This window comes from Nelumbo nucifera, chromosome 4, assembly GCF_055504915.1.
Source record: "Nelumbo nucifera cultivar China Antique chromosome 4, China Antique-T2T, whole genome shotgun sequence".
Lineage (NCBI taxonomy): Eukaryota > Viridiplantae > Streptophyta > Magnoliopsida > Proteales > Nelumbonaceae > Nelumbo > Nelumbo nucifera.
Window position 1 is genome coordinate 39,088,399 of NC_142652.1, and position 19,620 is coordinate 39,108,018.

The 19,620-nt window shown below is 40.6% G+C and overlaps 2 protein-coding genes across 18 annotated transcripts in view; both read left to right on the forward strand.

Moving 5' to 3' along the window:
• Positions 1-4,890: 4,890 nt before the first annotated feature.
• LOC104607252 (uncharacterized) overlaps positions 4,891-19,620 on the forward strand; it is a 33,394-nt gene continuing 18,664 nt past the window's right edge. For 2 of the 17 annotated variants that reach the window (XM_088904282.1, XM_088904283.1), the window contains exon 1: positions 4,908-5,781. The gene's annotated coding sequence lies outside the window, so the exon portion shown is untranslated. Of the gene's footprint in view, positions 5,787-7,585; positions 7,659-7,784; positions 7,818-19,620 lie in introns of all 17 variants that reach the window. The other 15 variants (XM_010272840.3, XM_088904295.1, XM_019199427.2 and 12 more) reach the window with 14 other exon arrangements.
• Positions 8,938-9,705, forward strand: LOC148792208 (uncharacterized). Its single transcript, XM_088903751.1, has one exon. The coding sequence runs from the start codon at positions 8,938-8,940 to the stop codon at positions 9,703-9,705; it is 768 nt and encodes a 255-aa protein (XP_088759877.1).

The window sequence follows — 19,620 nt, forward strand, 5'->3', positions numbered from 1 at the left end:
AGGCGGCCTGTGCAAAGTGCGGACCGTGTCACCCCCAAGGATAACTAGGGGGGTCGGCTTGGCACAATCCATGACCCAGGCCCATGCGAACTCGTGTCATGCCACGGGCCGAGCTAGCCCATGGGCCGATCCTTGGGCCATGTTAGGTCATGTATTGGGCCAAAGCTATTTATTTAAAAAAATTGACAAAAAAATTAAAATTTTAATTTTATATGAATTTTGATGTACAAAATTGCTTATATATGCAATAATTAAATAAATTAGTATAATAAAATAAAAAAATATTTATTTTATTAATATATTATATACTATATATTATTATATAATTATAATTTATATAATATTATATAAATATACATAAAAAATATATAAAATATATATGGGTCACACCGACATGCGGGCCGCGACAGCCTGACCCATGGACCTAAAACCCCAGGCCCAACACAGCCTGCACGATCGTGCCAGGCCTAGTATGGCTCGCAAACCATCGTGTTGAGTCGTTCTGGGTCGGTCCAAAGTTGGGTCAGGCCGTGCCAGGTCGGGGTGGCCCAACCTGATTTACACCTCTAGTGATGGTAGTTCTAGGGAAACTTTGATTTTGAATTTACCAAAGTGAATTTCGGATTGATTAGCTCTATATCATAGGAATTTGCCTAATTGGACTCCAAATGCACACTTTAGTGGGTTCGGCCTTAAATTGAATTCTCTACATCTTGTGAATACTTTCTTGAGGATTTTTGTGTGGCTCTCATTTTTTCTTGCCTTGACAACCATGTCATCCACATAACATTCTATTTCTTTGTGTATCATGTTGTAGAAAACACATGTCATGGCTCTTTGGTAAGTGGCTTCATCATTCTTACGTCCAAAAAGCATCATCTTGTAACAGAAGTTGCCTATTAGGGTTCAGAAGGTTGTGTGTGGTGCATCTATAGGATCCATGTAAATCTTATTATACCAACTATAAGCATTGACAAAGGAGCCAGTTGTGCATCTATGAGGATCTCCATGTTAGGTAGAGGAAACTTATCCTTTAGACAAGGTTTATTGAGGTCGTGGGCATCCATACAACACCTTAATTGGCCATTCTTCTTTTTGACTAGTACAACGTTTTCCAACCATTTAGAGTGTATGTAGGCTTTATAAACCCAACTTTGAGGAGCCTCGCTTTTTCTTTTTTGATTTTTAGAGCTACTTCTACTTTGAAAACTTGTTGGGGTTGCTTGACAGGTTTGTACTTGGGATCTATGTATAAAGAGTGCATCACTAAGATTGGGTGTAGTCCCAACATCTGGTCGTACGACCAGGCGAAGACATCTTGGAATTGTTTTAGGAGTGCAAGTAGAGGCATCTTATCGATTTCCTCCAATGATTCCTCAACTACACCGTTGGAATTCTATAAATGCTAGGGAGGGAGATGAACTTTGTCATTAGATGTGTAAATTGTGTCGGGCCGCCTGCGGCCCAACACGATCGTGCGGGCTGTGCTGGGCCTAGGGTTTTAGGTCCATGGGTCAGGCCGACACGACAAGACCGAGCTGGCCATACCGGCACGGCCCAACCCGTAGCCCGGCCCATGGTACGACCCATATATATATTATATATTATTATATTATTATAATTATATAATAATATATAGTATATAATATATTAATAAAATAAATATTTTTTTTTAATTTTACTATACTAATTTATTTAATTATTGTATATATAAGCAATTTTATACATCAAAATTCATATAAAATTAAAATTTTAAGTTTTTTGTCAATTTTTTTTTAAATAAATAGCTTTGGCCCAATGCACGGCCCAACCTGGCCCAAGGCTCAGCCCACGGGCTAGCCTGGCTCATGGCACCGACCCACACGGGCCTGGGCCGTGTCGGGCCGACCCCCCAAGTTATCCCTGGGGGCCGACACAACCCGTTTTACACCTTTATTCGTCATAGTATTCGACAATGTCACTTTTTTTTCTCATGTGGATGTTTGTATTGTTAGTTTGTTGTGTATATGTTTAGTTTGATTTATTGTTTTGTGAGTTATGTACCTCGACTTTGGTAGGTTGGATCTATTGCAATGCCTGTACCACAGTATGTTGGTTTGATGTCATTATCATAAGGCAATATTTGTTATTATAAAAAATAGTATGAAAGCAAGGGCAACATGTTTTTATTAAGAGTTATGTATTTGATGAAACAATAAGAGATAGGAATTTAAATTATTAGTTTGTTTCATACAATATAGATGAAATGTAATTTTTATACCTTAGTTATATTTTTTTTGGCATTAGGAGCACCAACATCCTCGTCTTCTTCCACGATGGTATATTGTAAGTTACCATCTGTGTCCATGACTCTGACGCATCATTGCTGCTGCTTCTTATCTGTGGTAGTCATGGTGACTTCCTCCTCTTTGGGTACTTCAACCCCTTCAATTCGTGTAATTTGTGCTTCACCGTCTTCTGCCAATACTGTGTAGTATATCACATCCTATAGATATGCTTCTGACCTCTTGAACGACACTCTGGTGGTAGGTATTCAAACCACTCTTCCTTTGTGTAGTCATGGTGACTTCCTCCTCTTTGGGTAATTCAACCCCTTCAATTCATGTAATTCATGCTTCACTATCTTTTGCAAACACTATGTAGTATATCACATAATGTAGATATGCTTTTGACCTCTTAAACGACACTCTAGTGGCAAACCACTCTTCCTTTATGTCTTGCTTTGATGCATTGGTGGTAGGTGGATGATCCCAAGTCTAGGGAGTGGATCAATAGTCAACCGAGGAGGACATGGTATGTTGTGTGGCCAAATATCACTTGAAATTCCTATTCTGTGAAGAATGGTCCTGTGACCACAGGAAGCATGATGGAGCCACATGCTGCTGATATATTACCATTGAAGTTTGTTATCTCTATCGACTAAGCCACAAAATCATCCTTTGTGATCTTCATCAGATGGAGTGTGTGTGCAGATATCAGATTAATATAACTCCCTTGATCTATCAATGCTCTCCTCATCTTGTGCCCGCAGATTTTCACCATCACGTATAAGGGTCTATTGTGATGAGGGTCCATGGCTAGCATGTCATCTTCACAAAACTCTATATTGAAGCAATTTGGGCGATGTGGTTCAAGAGGGTGCCTGAATGTCTCGACCAAAACATTGATGGCTGCTCTTCTTGTTGATTCGTTGGCTCCCTACTTGGAGAAGTATTGGCATAACTCCTCGCTATGCTCAAACCTCTCCAAAAGTGTATCTGGTGTTGCATTGTCATAGTTAACCGATTAGACCACATTCATACTATCCCTATTGGTGGTTTAGGTAGGGGTTTGGTATCAACTTGGGCCGGTTTGTGCTTGATGAAGTCATGTAACTTGACTTTTTGAGCAAATATCCTTCACAAGGTAAAGCAGTCCATCAAATTGTGGTTGGTAGGTTGATGAAAATTGCACCATCGGAGACCATGCTTGTCCTTCTCTAGAATGACGAGAGGAGGTGGGGGAGGTAGGCTGATAACTTGGGCCTCTACGAGCTTATTCATTATCATCAAGACTTCGTTTTTGTTGCAGCCAAAAGGCAATAGACCATCATTATGTCTTCCTTGGCTACTAGGTTTGGAATATGGGTTTCGGTTGGCCAAGTCCTCGGTTGGTGTGCTGCTTGTGATTGACTATGTAGGCTTCTCCGTGGTACACTTGTCAAACATAGTGCGTGTGATATTCTGGAATCTCATCATGTAGGCTATACGGTCTTCTCTAGGTCACTACTCAACATTGCATAGATTTACCATGGTGAGTTGCCATTCTAGAGTAAACCACTTGGATAGAAATTTAGTGGTGAGTTCTCCTCATGAATCTAGGCTTTTTGGGGGTCAGGTTGATGAACCATGAATAGGTTGGTTTGGTGAGTGATTTTGAAAATTCTAGTACATTGAGATCCCCGTTTAAGGCAAAAGATCCCAATCCATTGTCAAACTTGTTGATGTGTTCTTGAAGACTATCCCTCTGTCTGTCATACAAGGGCCATGATTGGGGTTATGTGTACCAAACTAGGTAGGGCATATGAAGACTTCAATTTGAGTAAGGCTTTTCGAGGAGGGTGAAGGTCTGAGTCTTGTTTTGGTGGCCTCTATGAGATTGAACATATTCTCGGAGTTCTGTGTGGCTGATAGGTGCTTCAGAGGCAGCGATACTCGATCAATGGGGTAGGAGTGAAAAGGACTAGAGGGGTGTGGTGTTCTAGCGGCAATTCCTGCTAACAGGGCTGAATTGTAAGTGTCTTGATGCTAAGGGTTATGAGATTCCGGTGTGGTGGTCCTAGGATGGATAGAAGGTTGAGTAGATAGACGGGCTGGGGTGAAAGGAGGGTTCTTTGGTGCGGTTGTGCGCTCTAGGAGCAGGTACAGTGAGTTTCTCATCTCGACTTGAATCTATTCCATGCGACCAAAGCATTTCTAAAAGTCGTAGACTTTGTGGGACAAGATATCTATGTTTGCGCGATTGCTTGACTCTGGGGGAATTGATATTTCAGTGTCCACATTTTGAATAAATCCCTCGTTGTTGATTTGCTCTTCTTCGTGGACTTGGGAAAGGTTGATTCTTCTAGGGACCATCTTTGTGATCAATGAGAAAACCGGATATTCTAATGTAGGTAAGGTGGTAAAGCAACAAGGAATGGTCTCCTTGAAAGACAAAGGATGACCACGGGTAGAGAGAGCTTTGTGAGGAAGGGAGTAGCAGGGAAGTAGGCGGTAGAGAGCTTACAAGGCTAAGAGGTAAGGATTCTTGAGACTGGTCTCATGCGTGGGCCTTCGAGTCTCTCCTTTTTATAGAAAGGCCACCAAAGCTATAACAAGAAGCGTACAAATAAAGACTTTTCTTGTTAGAAAAGTAGATCACGATTCTTTGGTCTTGAAGGGATAAGCTTTACTAGGGTTTTGCGACGTGTCTTGTAGTGATCCTCTAGGATAGTTTCCCTTTCCCTTAATATTCTCATGTGCTACATCTTAGCTATGGTCCTTTGATATGTTAGGAATAAGGCTCTCCGGATGGTGACATGTATTGGTGACATTGTTGGCTATGAGTTGCTGCTTCGCAAGTGATGCACATAGGGCATTGTAGGTATAAGTGGTCATGTTTGTCATTTCGGGAGTGATTTTTAATCATCACAAAGGTCTGCCATTGTATTTAACTTTCGAGTTCATTGACCAATATAACGCTCATTGTAGTTGTTCCGGTGGTTCCTTTAGTGTTATGGCAACTATCATTGTAAGATTAATTCTCGTGTATTCATAATTCGCGATCCCCATCGCAATCGCAATCTCTGCGGTTTACTACCTAGGAAGTTGCAGGCCTTGAAATTATATGGGGGACACGTGAATGTCACGTGCCTTACCCGGTGAACACTGCAAAGTGAGAAAGAAGAGCCGTTGTGCGTAAACAGTCTCCTCTCCACTTCTTCGTCCGATCCGAACCAAGGGAGAAGACGCCATTGCAGCTTGCTTCACACCTTGAAACCCCATTCTTCTCCTCTTTCCCTCTATTTCTCTCCGGTTCCGGTTTTCGAGCTTTTTCTCTATTATTCATCTCTCTCTCTATTCTCTGTCTTTCACGTTTTGGAGAAGACCTAAGCCCCATCATCTGCTCTCTGGTCATTCGGCAAGAAGAAGGCTTACAGCAGGTCTCCATCACGTCCAAGACGCCTGCAATCTATTTGATCCGTGGAGACACACATAGGAGGGAAAAACTCGCTCCCTAGCTTCGTTTTCCCTTCCTTTTTACGTAAGGTTCTATCCCCATTTCCTGCCCTTTCTTGTTTAAAAGCATGAATTTTGATCTCTGTTTGTAAGTTGTTCTTGTTATGTCTATGAAAAGTTTGATTTTAGGCTATATTTTGCTCTTATTTTAGTACCAGACTCGTGTATACATGTGAACATCATCCCTATTTGAACCATTGCACCATACTTGTTTGGATTTTGGATTACACTTGCATGAAAAACGTGATTGATGTTTTTTTGTTTAGTTTTCTGGATTCTCACTTGTTTCTTGCTTCACCAAGGCTAAACGTGATTGATGTGCTAAACTTGTGTAATTTTTGTTTGTTCTACATGTTTAAGCTGTTAACCAAAAAAAAAGAAAACATGTTTAAGTTGTTCTCAGTTAGATCCTTTTACAACAAGCTGGTGGAAAGGGAGAGTAATTTTACCTTGGGCAAGGATATGGTGTACAGCTGCACCTACAAAGGTTGCTTTTCTTGTATGGACTACCTCCCTAAATAGGTGCTTAACAAAGGACAACTTAGTAAAGAGGGGATGGGTGGTTGGTAATGTCAATTGCAATTTTGTAATTTGGCTGTGGAACTGGTGGATCACTTGTTTTTTCATTGCACTTTTGTTAGAAAGTTGTGGACCAAGCTGCTTGACACATGTAACTGGTCTGAGTAGGAAAGGAAAAGTGGTTTGAGAAATGCTACCTATGGCAATTTTTTTTGAGTCTGTGTGGAAAGAAAGAAATTTTAGATTCGTTGGGGTTAGTGGGAAGACAAAGGAGGCAGTTGTTAAGGACCTGTGAGAGAGAATTCATTCCTGGATTGCAATGCACTGAAGTTTTGCAAATATACCGTACAGTTCTTTTTTGAATTCTCATACACTCTTATAATTACTAAAGAGTACTTTTTTTCTGGTATAGATGGTGGTAGATGTGGGCCATGTGGCACAGTTTCTGTGCAGAGTTGGGGGTGTACATTCTTGATATTTAATAAAATACTTTAGTCTCAGCTTGGAAAGAGTACAAATACAAATATGTACAGTACAAATACATACAAGATAATACAAAATGCAAGGTTTTGCACTCTACATATTTGCATTTGTACTCCTTCCAAACTGAGCCTTAGCTTTTCCAAAAAAGAAGTATGAAAAACTGAGTGGAGCTTGCAATTTTGGTGAAGATCCAGTCTATAGGCAACCTTCCCAACTTACTGGAGGATCTTGTAGGCACTATAATGTTGTGCTGAGAGTTTTATGGATTTCCGAACTGCTATAGAATTTTGTCTATAAGGTTGTAACCTTAAGTAAACTAGGTCCCCTACTTGAAATTCTTGTTCAGTACAACCCTGGTAAACTATTCTCTTCTTTCCTTCTTGAGTGGCCCTTAAATTTTCCTTGAGCTCTTGTAATATTTGTTTTTTGTCCCTCATTTCATTTTTCCATGGCCTGAACTTTTGTGGTTCTCGGCACATTTGCTAGTAACCATAGAGGAATTACTCCATAAAATGCTTCATATGGGATTATTCCTTCATAAAAAAAAGCTTCATATGGGATTATATTGGAAGATGACTGGTAGGTGGTATTGTACCACCATTCAGCCAATGGTATTCACTGCATGTAGAGACTCTAAGTTCTGATCCTGTTTGAGATGCATTTCATTATTTTTGGGCTGGGAGTACTGTTGTACTATACTTTTTATACATCGTATCGTTATTTGTACAGCTTGTTATTTGTCTTTGTAAGAGGGACATAAGTGTCCTTTCTCATTATTTTATTTACATAATATTAATATCTTTTTTATGGGCATGGTTTGACTTTAGAGACACCCAACAATTCTGTTTTCTCCAACCGTTTGAATCTTTCCTGATTGCTTCTGACATGGTATCAGAGCAGGTCAGTATATAGAGATTTGCATAGAGATCACTTTCAGATCTTTTTTTTCCGTGATTCAAAGGGATCATTTAGTATTGTTGAACAGCCTATATTTTTGGACTGAGTTAGAATTTTTCTTTGTTTCAGCTGGTGTTTCTTGATCTTAAATCACAGATTAAGGTTTGTCCTAATCTGTAATATCTGTTTCTGGTGTTTTGAAGCCTGAGACTGAACTAATAGACTGCTATTTATATTGGTTTGCCCTTGGAGTTGAAGATTTGAAGTTGCTTATATACTGATTATTATATTTCTGCTCCAAATACTGCTATAATTTTTTTTTGAAGATAAATAAAGAAGAAAATTCATTAAAGAGAGAAACGATACAAAGAGGCAGGTGAAGCGCATCACCCAAATTACCAAGCATAGAAGAAATACAGGCAAACAAAACAAAAACCACTGTTAGAGTTGGCTGTAGAAGGGTAGTATCGACTTTTTATGTTAAGTTATATATTAATTGTCCAGCTGATGTGGCTCTCACTTAAGTGAGGGCACAATAGTAATTATTGTATACTTTAGAAGAGTATAAATAAAAGAAGGGCCGACTAGAGTAGATTAGACTTTTATCTCTAGTTCGGCAGAGACTTTTCTTTTTCTCCTTCTTCTCCTTCTTCTCCCTCTTCTTCTTCTCTTTCTTCTGATCTGGACTTATACGAACATCTGATCTGAGTTTTATCATGGTATCAGAGCCACGGTAATCAGTTCAGATCAGTCATCTCTTCTGTTCTCTGTTCTGCGCATTCCCTTCCAAGGTTTTGCAGAATTCCCATTGATCACTATGAGTTTCCTAGAAAGAAAGAAAAGGACTAGTCGTTTTCTCATTCTGGGGGTTTCCATGCCTCCAGTGAGTGCAGTTGTGGTTTTGTGTGGTTGGTAGAAAACCCTCTACTCGGCATTTCGAAGAGGGCTGGTTTTGTGATGGTGACAGTGCAGACTTGGTACCCTTTACTCGACAGGTACATGATCTTCGAATCAAGTTGTGTTATGTAGCAAGTTTTTTTTTATGTGTTGCAGAACTGATTATCCTATTCGTGAGATGTATTGTGAGGGTTTCTAGTACTGACAGTAGACGGCAGCAGTGATATTGTTGCTTATAGTGGTGAAAAGTTGTGAATGTTGTTGCTGAAACCTTTGATACTAGGAACCCTAGTAGTGTTCAGTTATTCGTGTGTAGTGTGGTGATTCATTAGGGCAGTAGAGTGACAACCTAGTGGTACAGTTTCTCCCTTTTTCTTGTGCAGTCATGGGGGACAACAGTGAATGCAAATCAAGTGTCATGGTGCCTTTTGATTATCTGAATGTGCAGATGACCTCTATAAAACCGAATGGTGAGAATTATGTCCCTTGGGCTAAGTCTGTTGAAGTTTTCCTGAAAGCCAAAAAGAAAGTGAAGCATGTGAGAGTAGATAAACCCCCGATTGATTCTTCGGGATATGAAGAATGGGAGCAAGAGGATGCTGAAATTATGACATGGCTATGGAACAACATGGAGTCCAAAATCAGTGTGAACATGTTTTTTGATACAACCAAGGAGGTCTGGGATCATGCAAGGAAACTATATTCTGGACAAGATAATACTACTAGGGTTTATCAACTGTACCAAGAATACTTCAATTTGCAACAAGGGAATCAGAGTCTTGAGGACTATTATGCAAGTATGAGAAATCTACGAAATGAGTTGAATGTTTATCACCCTCTTACACCTAATGTCAAAATTCAGCAACAAAGAGAGCAGTTGGATGTGATCATATTTTTAGTAGGGCTGAAGTCTGAATATGAGCTAGTAAGGGCACAAATACTAGGTGGATCTGCTCTTCCCTCTCTTGAGGAAGTGTTTGTTCGTCTTCGGAGGATTTTAGTTGGACCCACAGAGACTTTCACTTTATCGGATAGGTATACATTTGCGGTTATGAGAGGGGGAGGTCGTAGTGGTAGAGGTCAACCTAGCTGTGGTAGTGGTGGTGGTCGTGTTGGAGGTCGAGACTCAGGGGGAGCCCGTGGTAATACTTAGAGAAGGTGTACTCATTGTGGTATGGAGGGACATACTATCAGCTTTTGCTATGATCTACATGGCCCACCTTCAACCTGGGCAAATCATGTAGCTATAAATGGTGGTAGTTCAAGACAATAATCTCAAGTTACTGATAAGATCCCCACAACATCTACAAATGCTTCTAGAAAGGAGATGGTGAGTGTTTCACGGGATGAGTATGAGCGGTTCATTCAGGGTACATCTCAATAGAACACGACTACCCTTGCACACTCAGGTACGGTTTGTTTGGCATCCACACCTTCCCGTTGAATTATAGACTATGGAGCTTCCCATCATATGACTGGGACTCCAGGTGTCTTCATCCATTTCTCCGTCCTTCACATCCCAATCTGTTACTCTTGCCAATGGCTCTACATCAGCCATATGTGGTGTTGGTAATGTTGACGCAGACTCATTATCCCTATCCTCAATTTTATATGTTCCCAAGTTTCCCTTTAACCTGATGTCTATTAGTAAATTGACTAAGTCTCTTAATTGTTCAATAACTTTTTACCCTTCCTCTTATGTGTTTCAGGATCTCAAGACGGGAATGAAGATTGGTGGAGGGCATGAAACTGGTGGACTGTATTATCTTGGTGGAGGTGGTTCGGCAACAACCCTTCAGTCATCTCTTTCCCCTCATCAATGGCACTACAGAGTTGGTCATCCGTCTCTTAGAGCTCTCCAGTTACTTGTTCCGTCGTTGAGTCGTCTTTCTAATTTGAATTGTGAGTCGTGTTAGTTTGGGAAACATCATCGTGTTTCCTGTAGTCCTAGAGTTGATAGTTGTACATCGAGTCATTTTTCTTTAGTCCATTCGGACATCTGGGGTCCAAACAGAGTAGTGTCTTATAATGGTTATAAGTACTTTGTAATTTTTGTTGATTATTATTCAAGGATGACATGGCTTTACCTTATGAAAGAAAAGAGTGAATGTTTTCTATTTTCTAAAAATTTTATGCTGAAATTCGCAATCAATTTGGTGTACATATTAAAATTCTTTGTTTTGATAATGGCCGCAAGTATTTTTCCACACCCTTTCAAGAATATTTGGAACAACATGGCATTATCCATCAAACCTCGTGTACCTACATCCCTCAACAAAATGGGGTGGCTGAAAGAAAGAACCATCACCTTTTGGAAACTACTCGGTCCCTATTACATCAGATGAATATCCCCAAACCCTTTTGGAGTGATGCTGTGCTTACATCCTGCTTTCTTATTAGCTACATGCCCATGTCTATCCTTGAAGGTTAGTCCCCTTTCTCTGTTTTGTTTTTCACTTTGTCTTCTTTTCCACTTACTCCCAGAGTTTTTGGATGTGTGTGTTTCGTTCATAATCTTGGGCCTGGAATGGACAAGTTAGATGTTAGATCCACTAAGTGTGTCTTTCTTGGCTATTCTTTTTTTGATGAATGATAATACATTTATTAATTCAGAAGCAGATTTAGAGTGAGTTCATACACATCCTAGGGAGAGGTGCGAGCTGCAGCCACTCCTTGAATCTTACTAGTAAACTAGGAAAGAAAAGCAAGAATCACAACTGAGCCCACAACAATTCTTCCCTATTTACCCCTTGCGTAGATAACACATCTGACAAAGTATTTGCTGATCTCCCCACCCACTGTACAGTGACCAACATATTCCTTGCCAACCAACTAAATTTCTTCATTTCATTCTTGTAATGCCATATAGCCTCTTTAGGATTTTTCAACCAACCCACCACCACTTTGGAATCCCCCTCGATTGTTAGGTGTTGTACCCCTAGCTGGTTTGCAAATTGCACCCCTTGTACAGCAGCTAAAAGTTCTGCCCTGATGGAGTCCCCAATTCCCAAGGGACATGAGTAGAGCAACAAAATCTCTCCCTTCTCATTTCTCAAAGCACCCTCCATTCCGGATAATCCTAGATTACCCATGCTACTTCCATCAAAGTTCAACTTCAGTGAGCCTTCAGATGGAGGAGACCAGCTTGTAATTGATTTGTCCTTTAGAGATGAACACCTCGCTATTGCTGACCAATTTCTCCAAAGGTCATTAAAGGAGAATTGATGAAAGATTTCCAAGGTCTTCAGCCAAGGTATTGCCCTATTTAACACACAGTCTTTCAATTCCTGACTGCTCCTTTCCTTTTCTTGAAAAATTCTAATATTCCTTTCTTCCCAAAGAGTCCAAATCAAGGCAACACGAGCACATCTCCACATAATTCTCCCTATTGTTGTAGGCCAATAAAAGGTAGAATGGTTGAAGAGCATGTGAACTTCTGCTGGTAGACTCCAACTACTCCCAAACAACGAAAGTAGCCAGGCCCAAAGGTCTGCAGAAAAGGGACAAGATATTAATAGGTGGTAACAATCCTCAGCGCGAGCTCTACAGAGGATACACCAATTAGGAGAAATACAGAGGAAATGTCTTCTCTTTTGTAGGTTATCTAGAGTGCTTACTTTCCCATGGATTACTTCCCAACAAAACGCCATAATTTTTTGGGGAAATGGCCTGCACCAAATTTCTTTTGACGGAAAGGGTTGGTGAGTAGAAAGTTGAGAGATGGACTTGAAGAAAGAAGCACAAGTGAAGGTTCCATTGGGTCTAGGAGTCCATACCCTCTTATCTGGCTTGGAGGGGTCCAAACAAACCTGATTAAGACAACCAAGCAAAACAGAAAGAGATTCAATTTCATCATCCCTAACTCCTCTACGAAACTCAAAATCCCAAGTAGGATCTAAGGGTGTTCCCAAAGGTGAGACAAATTTTGAGATCACCTCTTTTTTGTACAAAGAATCAGAAAATAGCGAAGGGAACAGATCCTTTAAAGGTGTGTCTCCTACCCAAATATCCTCCAAAAAATGAACAATGTTGCTAGAACAAACTTCATACCTGATAAAATTGAGGAACTGAGGAAGGGTGTTGTGAATGGCCTTCCAAGGTGCTGCTAGGTTAGCTTGCCTTGATACACTAGCATCCCATCCATTCTCTGACCTCCCATGAATACTTCCCACCACCTCATGCCACGATCTCTCTCTTTCCAATGGCCATCGCCACAACCATTTCCCTAACAGAGCTTGATTTTTTCTAGTTACCCTTCCAAGTCCCAAACCCCCTCTTCTTTACTTCTGCACACAATTTCCCAATTAACCAAGTGATCCTTTTTTTCTTCTCCCGGCTCCCATAAGAAATCTCTCATCAACTTCTCCAGTTTCCTAGCTTCCTTAACTGGTATCCTAAAAACAGACAAAAAATAGGTAGGTAAGTTAGCCAAGGTAGCTCTTATTAGGGTAATTCTCCCTCCTAAAGAGACATAATTCCTCTTCCATGTGGCTAATCTCTTCTTAAACTTTTCTGTCACTGGGGTCCAAAATCTACTCTCCCTAGGATTTTCCCCTAAAGGAAGCCCTAAATATGACATAGGCCAAGCAGAGGTGGAACACCCAAGGCACTCCGCAATAGCCTCGACCTCCCCTACCTCCAAATTTATACCCGCTATGCAACTCTTTTCCAAATTTATTCTCAAATTAGAAATACTTTCAAATCCTTTGATTAGCTCCTTTAGGTTTGCTACCTTTTTGCTAAAACCTCCTTCAGAAAAGATCATTAGGTCATCTGCAAACTGAAGGTGGGTGACGGGGACTTGGTGTCTCCCTATTCTCCAACCCCTAATAGCATCTTCACTGTCAGCCTTAGTAATGATCCTACTAATCACATCAGCTACTAAGGTAAAAAGGAAGGGTGAGAGTGGATCCCCTTGCCTAACACCCCTGCAAGCTGGAAAAAAGTCCCTCACCATACCATTTACTAGAATAGAGTAGTGACAAGTACTGATACACCCAAAAAACCAACTACACCACTTGTCCCCAAATCCACAGTTTCGCATAACCTCTAATAGAAACTTCCAGTCCACCAAATCATAGGCCTTTTCAAGATCCAATTTACAAATGAAACCTCTCTTACTAGACCTTTTCATTTCCTCCACACTCATTCGCAATTAAGATCTGATCTGTTATTTGTCGCCCTTGAATGAAAGCCCCCTGGGTTTCACTAATGATAGAAGGGAGGACTGTTTTGATCCTCAACGAGAGCACTTTAGCCAGAATTTTATAGATGCTTGTCACCAGACTAATAGGCCTATAATCTTTTGGGTGGTTGGCATCATTCTTCTTTGGTATCAAGGCCAAAAAGGTGGCATTAATTCCAGGGCTTATAATGTGATTGTTTGCAAATTCCTTAAAGACTTCAACTAAATCCTCTTTCAACACCTCCCAACAGTCTTGATAAAAACCCATTGTAAAGCCATCTGGACTTGGAGCCTTGGATCTATCCATTAGAAAGACAACTTTCTTAATCTCTTCTTCCTCGAAATCCCTTTCCAGCCACCTTGCCACTCCGTCATCAATTCTTGGCCATTCCACCCCTTCCACGACTGCTCTCTCACTCAAAGGTCTTCTATAAATCGATTTGAAGTGGTCCACAAATTTTCTGGCTATGTCATCCTGGTTGGTAATCACCTCCTCTCCTATCTCTAGCTTGGTCACAAGATTCTTTCTTCGTCTCCCAATTGCCAAATCATGGAAAAATCTAGTGTTACCATCGCCTTCCTTAATCCACTTGTGTCTAGATTTTTGTCTCCAACTGATTTCTTCCCTCAGTAAGACCTCTTCCAAATCCTTTTTCAATTGTCTCCTTAACACTCTGTTCTCCTCGGTCAACCCATTTTGAGATTCCTTTACATCCAAGTTTTCTATTCGAGAGATTAGGCACAATTTTTGCTCCTCAATTCCACCAAAATGATCTCTATTCCACTCTTTTATTTTGGCTCTCAACCTTTTTAATTTCTTATGAAACTTGATCCCCTTCCATCTTACCCCCCTCTCCTCCTCACCCCACCATTCCTTCACCTTTTTCACAAAATCTAGATGGGTAAGCCACATATTTTTGAATCTAAAAGGTTTGGGTCCTATAGGAAAAAACTCAGTACCTATTTGGATAGGACAGTGATCGGAGGTGACCTTGGGTAACGCTCTAGTAACCAAGTTATCCAAACTATTCTCCCAGGCAAGGTTAAATAAGAACCTGTCCAACTTCGAACACAAAGGGGTTTCCTGAAGGTTGGACCAAGTGTAACTGGCTTGCAACATAGGTATTTCCTTCAGTTCACATTCTTCAATAAACCATTAAATTTCCTCATGCTTGTTGTAATTACCTGTTGGGGATTACTGGTTTCATCAGAGAATCTAATGACATTAAAATCCCCGCCCATGCACCAAGGGCCATCTCATAGCCCCTTGATTGCATATAGTTCCTCCCACATCTCATTCCTCTCTCTATAGGAATTAGGGCCATAAACATTGGTTAAGACCCATACACACCCATTCTCTACATTCTTACACTTATTGGAAACTGAGAATCTGCCTATCAATTCTTCCACTACTTCCACCACATCCTCCCTCCACAGTGTTACGTCTTTCTTGGCTATTCCAGGACTCAAAAAGTGTATAAGTGTTATAATCCTCATTCTCTACATTCTTTCGTGTATTTTGATGTTACATTCTTTGAGTCTGTTCCTTTCTTCTCCGGGTCAGATACTTCTTCTCCTCCATTGCCATCACCTTCCCTTCCAGTTCTTGTTGAGGACCCCGTTCCCCTTGTTCCAATTGCGACCCAGTCTTTGCCTCCAGTGCAGCTACTTGCGGGATGACCACCTATCCGGCAAGTGTATACACATCGTTAGGCACCGACTCCTCCTCCAGCTTCGTCACCGTCGACAGATCCGGCAGTTGTTACCACCCAGTCCCACCCTAGTTTCTGATCTTGATCTCTCCATTGCTTTGCGGAAAGGTAAATGTAGTTGCACTCTCCACCCCATTTCCAATTATATTTCTGTATCTCACATTTCGGCTTCCTATTGCCATTTTGTTTCTATGTTATCCTTTGTCTCTGTTCCCAAGGATGTCCAGGAAGCCCTCACTTCTCCAGGGTGGCACCAAGTAATGGTCGAACTCTCGGCCCTGACTCATACTCATACATGGTACCTCACCACTCTTCCGCTTAGTGAGCATGTTGTGGGTTGTAAGTGGGTATACACGATTAAATACTTACCTGATGGGAGTGTTGAACAGTTGAAAGCTCGGTTAGTTGCCAAAGGTTATTCACAACTATATGGTATTGATTACACAGACACCCTCTCTCTGGTTGCCAAAATTGGGTCAGTTTGTATTCTGATTTCTCTTGCGGCTATGTTTGATTGGTCCTTGTTTTAGTTTGACATCAAGAATGCCTTTTTACATGGTGATCTCCTCGAGGAGATGTACATGGAGCAACCACTAGAGTTTGTTATCACAGGCAGTGATTGACCAGGGATTGACAGGTTGAAGACTTACTTGCATGATCACTTTCAGACAAAGGATCTTGGCAAATTAAGATACTTACTAGGGATAGAGGTAGCGAGGTCCAAGAATGGTATTAATCTGTGCCAGAGGAGATATGTTCTTGATCTGCTAGAAGAAATAGGATTGTTGGGTGCTAAACCAGTTGAAACTTTCAGACAAAGGATCTTGGCAAATTAAGATACTTACTAGGGATAGAGGTAGCGAGGTCCAAGAATGGTATTAATCTGTGCCAGAGGAGATATGTTCTTGATCTGCTAGAAGAAATAGGATTGTTGGGTGCTAAACCAGTTGAAACTTTCAGACAAAGGATCTTGGCAAATTAAGATACTTACTAGGGATAGAGGTAGCGAGGTCCAAGAATGGTATTAATCTGTGCCAGAGGAGATATGTTCTTGATCTGCTAGAAGAAATAGGATTGTTGGGTGCTAAACCAGTTGAAACACCCATGGAACCGAATGCTAAATTGGGTAGTGATGCAGGTGAGGAGTTTGAGGATCCGGGAAGGTACAAAAGGTTGGTGGGTAAACTTAATTACCTAACCATCACTCGACCTGATATCTCATTTGTGGTCAATGTAGTGAGTCAGTTTATGCAAAATCCTCGAATTCCACATTGGGAGGCAGTCCTAAGGATTGTGTGGTATTTGAAGGGAGCTCTAGGTCGTGGTTTGTTATATAAGAGTGGAGGAAGTCTTGAGATAGAGGGATACATGGGTGCTGATTGGGTCGGTTCCATATTTGACAGAAGGTCCACTATAGGGTATTGCACTTTTCTTGGTGAGAACTTAGTGACATGGAAAAGTAAGAAGCAGAGAGTGGTAGCAAGAAGCAGTGCAGAGGTTGAATATAGGGCTATGGCACACACAACATGCGAACTAGTGTGGTTGAAGCATCTCCTAGAGGAGATGGGATGCTCGATTGACACTCCTATGAAGCTATATTGTGATAATCAAGTTGCAGTTCATATCTCCTCTAATCCAGTGTTTCATGAAAGGACGAAGCATATAGAAGTGGATTGCCACTTTGTACGTGAGAAGGTGCTTAGTGGAGTGATAAGTACAACATATGCGAACACAGGAAATCAATGGGCAAATTTGTTTACCAAAGGGTGGAATCGGGGAAGAGTGGACTACTCACCAGCTTGAGGGGGAGTGTTAGAGTTGACTGTAGAAGGGTAGTATAGACTTTTCATGATGCTGCTATGTATTGGCAGCTTGTGGTAGCCTCATCTATCTCACCATGACACAACTAGATATTATCCTATGCTGTCTAGGTGGTCAGCTAATTTCAGTCAAATCCTTTGCCATTTACTTGTCTGATAGCAACTTGGAAGACATGCCTGCAGCTAAAATTTGGAACACAATTTCTCCTTCAAAAATTAATGCTTTGGTTTGAGCTGCAATACTAGACAGGTGTTTAACTAAGGTTCATTTATCAAAAAGAGGTTTACAGCTCCAAGACCTGTTATGTGTGCTATGTGGCCAAAGATCGGAGGATAGTAACCATCTGTTTCTCTACTGTTTTTTTTTTGATGAATATCTGCTTCTCTACTGCTCTATCTCGGCCAAGACCTGGAACCACTATTTTTCAGTTCTGGGTCTTGCCCGGGTTATGCGTGGCTCTGTGAAGGAGTTGTTGAGTTGTTGGGAGTTACAGGGTCTGTCAAAGCTTGCTAGAAGCCTGTGGGTGTCTATTCTGGCTGCTGTAATTAGTACTTTTTGGGCAGAAAGACACAAAAGACTTTTCCACAACATTTCCAAAGATCCAGAAGAACTAATTGCCTTTTCTTTTGGAAAGTTGCTTTCTTGGGTCTTGGCTGTAAAGGGGGTTCAGGTCTCTCATCTTGGGGCTAGATTGTCCTCTAGGAACTTCTGGAATCTGTAATGGTGTATGGTCTGTTTGATCCTTCCCCAAGAGTTGTTTTTTGGGGGATCCTCTTGTACTATTATTCGAAAAAAAAAGATGGTTGCTAACTTATAAGTTTAACTCCAAGAGAGAGCATCTGCACCCCATTTTCATGCCCTTTCTTATATTTTATTTTATACTTGTTGAAACCCACGAGTTTGTTGAGCCATTGTTGTTGCATTGGAATGACTATTCTTTGCTCTATCATCCTAACAAACAAGGCCTCCACTTTTGAATTGCCATAACTATAGCTAATAATTCTTTCTCATAAGCAGGATAAAGATTTCTTTCCCTTTAAGGCTTGACTGAAATATGCTATGGGCCTTCCTTGTTGTATCAAAATAGCCCCTATGCCTCCCCCACTGGCATCACACAAAATAATGAGTGGCTGATTGAAATCTAATAAAGCCAATACTTGTGCTCGACACATGGCCATTTTTAGTTGTTCAAAATCTAATTTCATCCCTATGCATTCTTCTATAATAGAGCTGCAAGTGGGGTAGGAATCTTGTCAATTGTACACAAACTTGCAAACATGGTTTAAAGTATCGATATGCCCGTGTATCGGCAGAGGTGTATTGGTACTTTGAACCATGCACGTTTATAATTTTTTTTTTAGTTTTTTTTTTCAAAACCTGGTTTTTGGGACCATATTTAAGTGTATTTTTTTATTTATTAAAAATGGGGGTTCCTGAAACACCTGTAAACAGGTGTATTGGGATCCCAACAATACGATACGATAGACGGGACATATCGTATCAAAATTTTGACCCTTGCTTGCAAATATAACCTCTGAGGCCAAGGAATCCACACAATGCCTTAATGGAACTGGATCTTGGCTGTTGAAGCATACATGTTATCTTTTTTGACCCATTGCAACGCTTTGCATAGAAATCACATGGCCCAATTAGTCGACCTCTTTACATGCAAATTGACATTTAGAGGCCTTTAGCATATTATTGGTGCTGGCCCGTTAGTTTCAGTGCCAATTTCAAGTGTTGTAAATGTTCTTCAACTAGACACTAGAATGTCATCAAAGAAAACTAGTACAAACTTGCACATGGTCTAAAGATATCATTCATTAGACTATAGAAGGTGCTGGTGCATTTGAAACTTGAAAGGCCAAAGGTCATAACTAAAAAGTCATAATGCCCTTCATGGGCGTTGTTTGAAAGTTTAAGGAGGTTTTACATTTGGTGGTAGGCCAATGCACATGGCTTTCATTGAAGGGGGGCAGATATTAGATGGGGTTCTTATTGCTAGTGAGTGTGTAGATGCAAGAATCAGAAGTGGTCAAGCGGAGGAGGTAACATGTAAAATTGATGTGGAGAAGGTGTATGATCATGTGGAGTGGGTTTTTTTTGGAAGAGGTGATGAAGAGAATGGGCTTTGGAGAAAATTGGAGGAATTGGATGTTTGTATGTATATCCATGGTTTAAAATGTTGCAATGTTTCAGAAATGTTGCTGACATATGTCAGTGATGAGACCCATCAACATAAACTCTCACTTGAATTAAAAAATACAATATGTTGGTATCTCGACCATTTTGGTAAATATCGCCTATGTCATTCAAAAATAAAAACAAAAAATGTATAATATTTTCAAAT

Coding starts and splice junctions, on each gene's coding strand:
- LOC148792208 (XM_088903751.1), top strand. CDS start 8,938: ATGGGGGACAACAGTGAATGCAAATCAAGTGTCATGGTGCCTTTTGAT.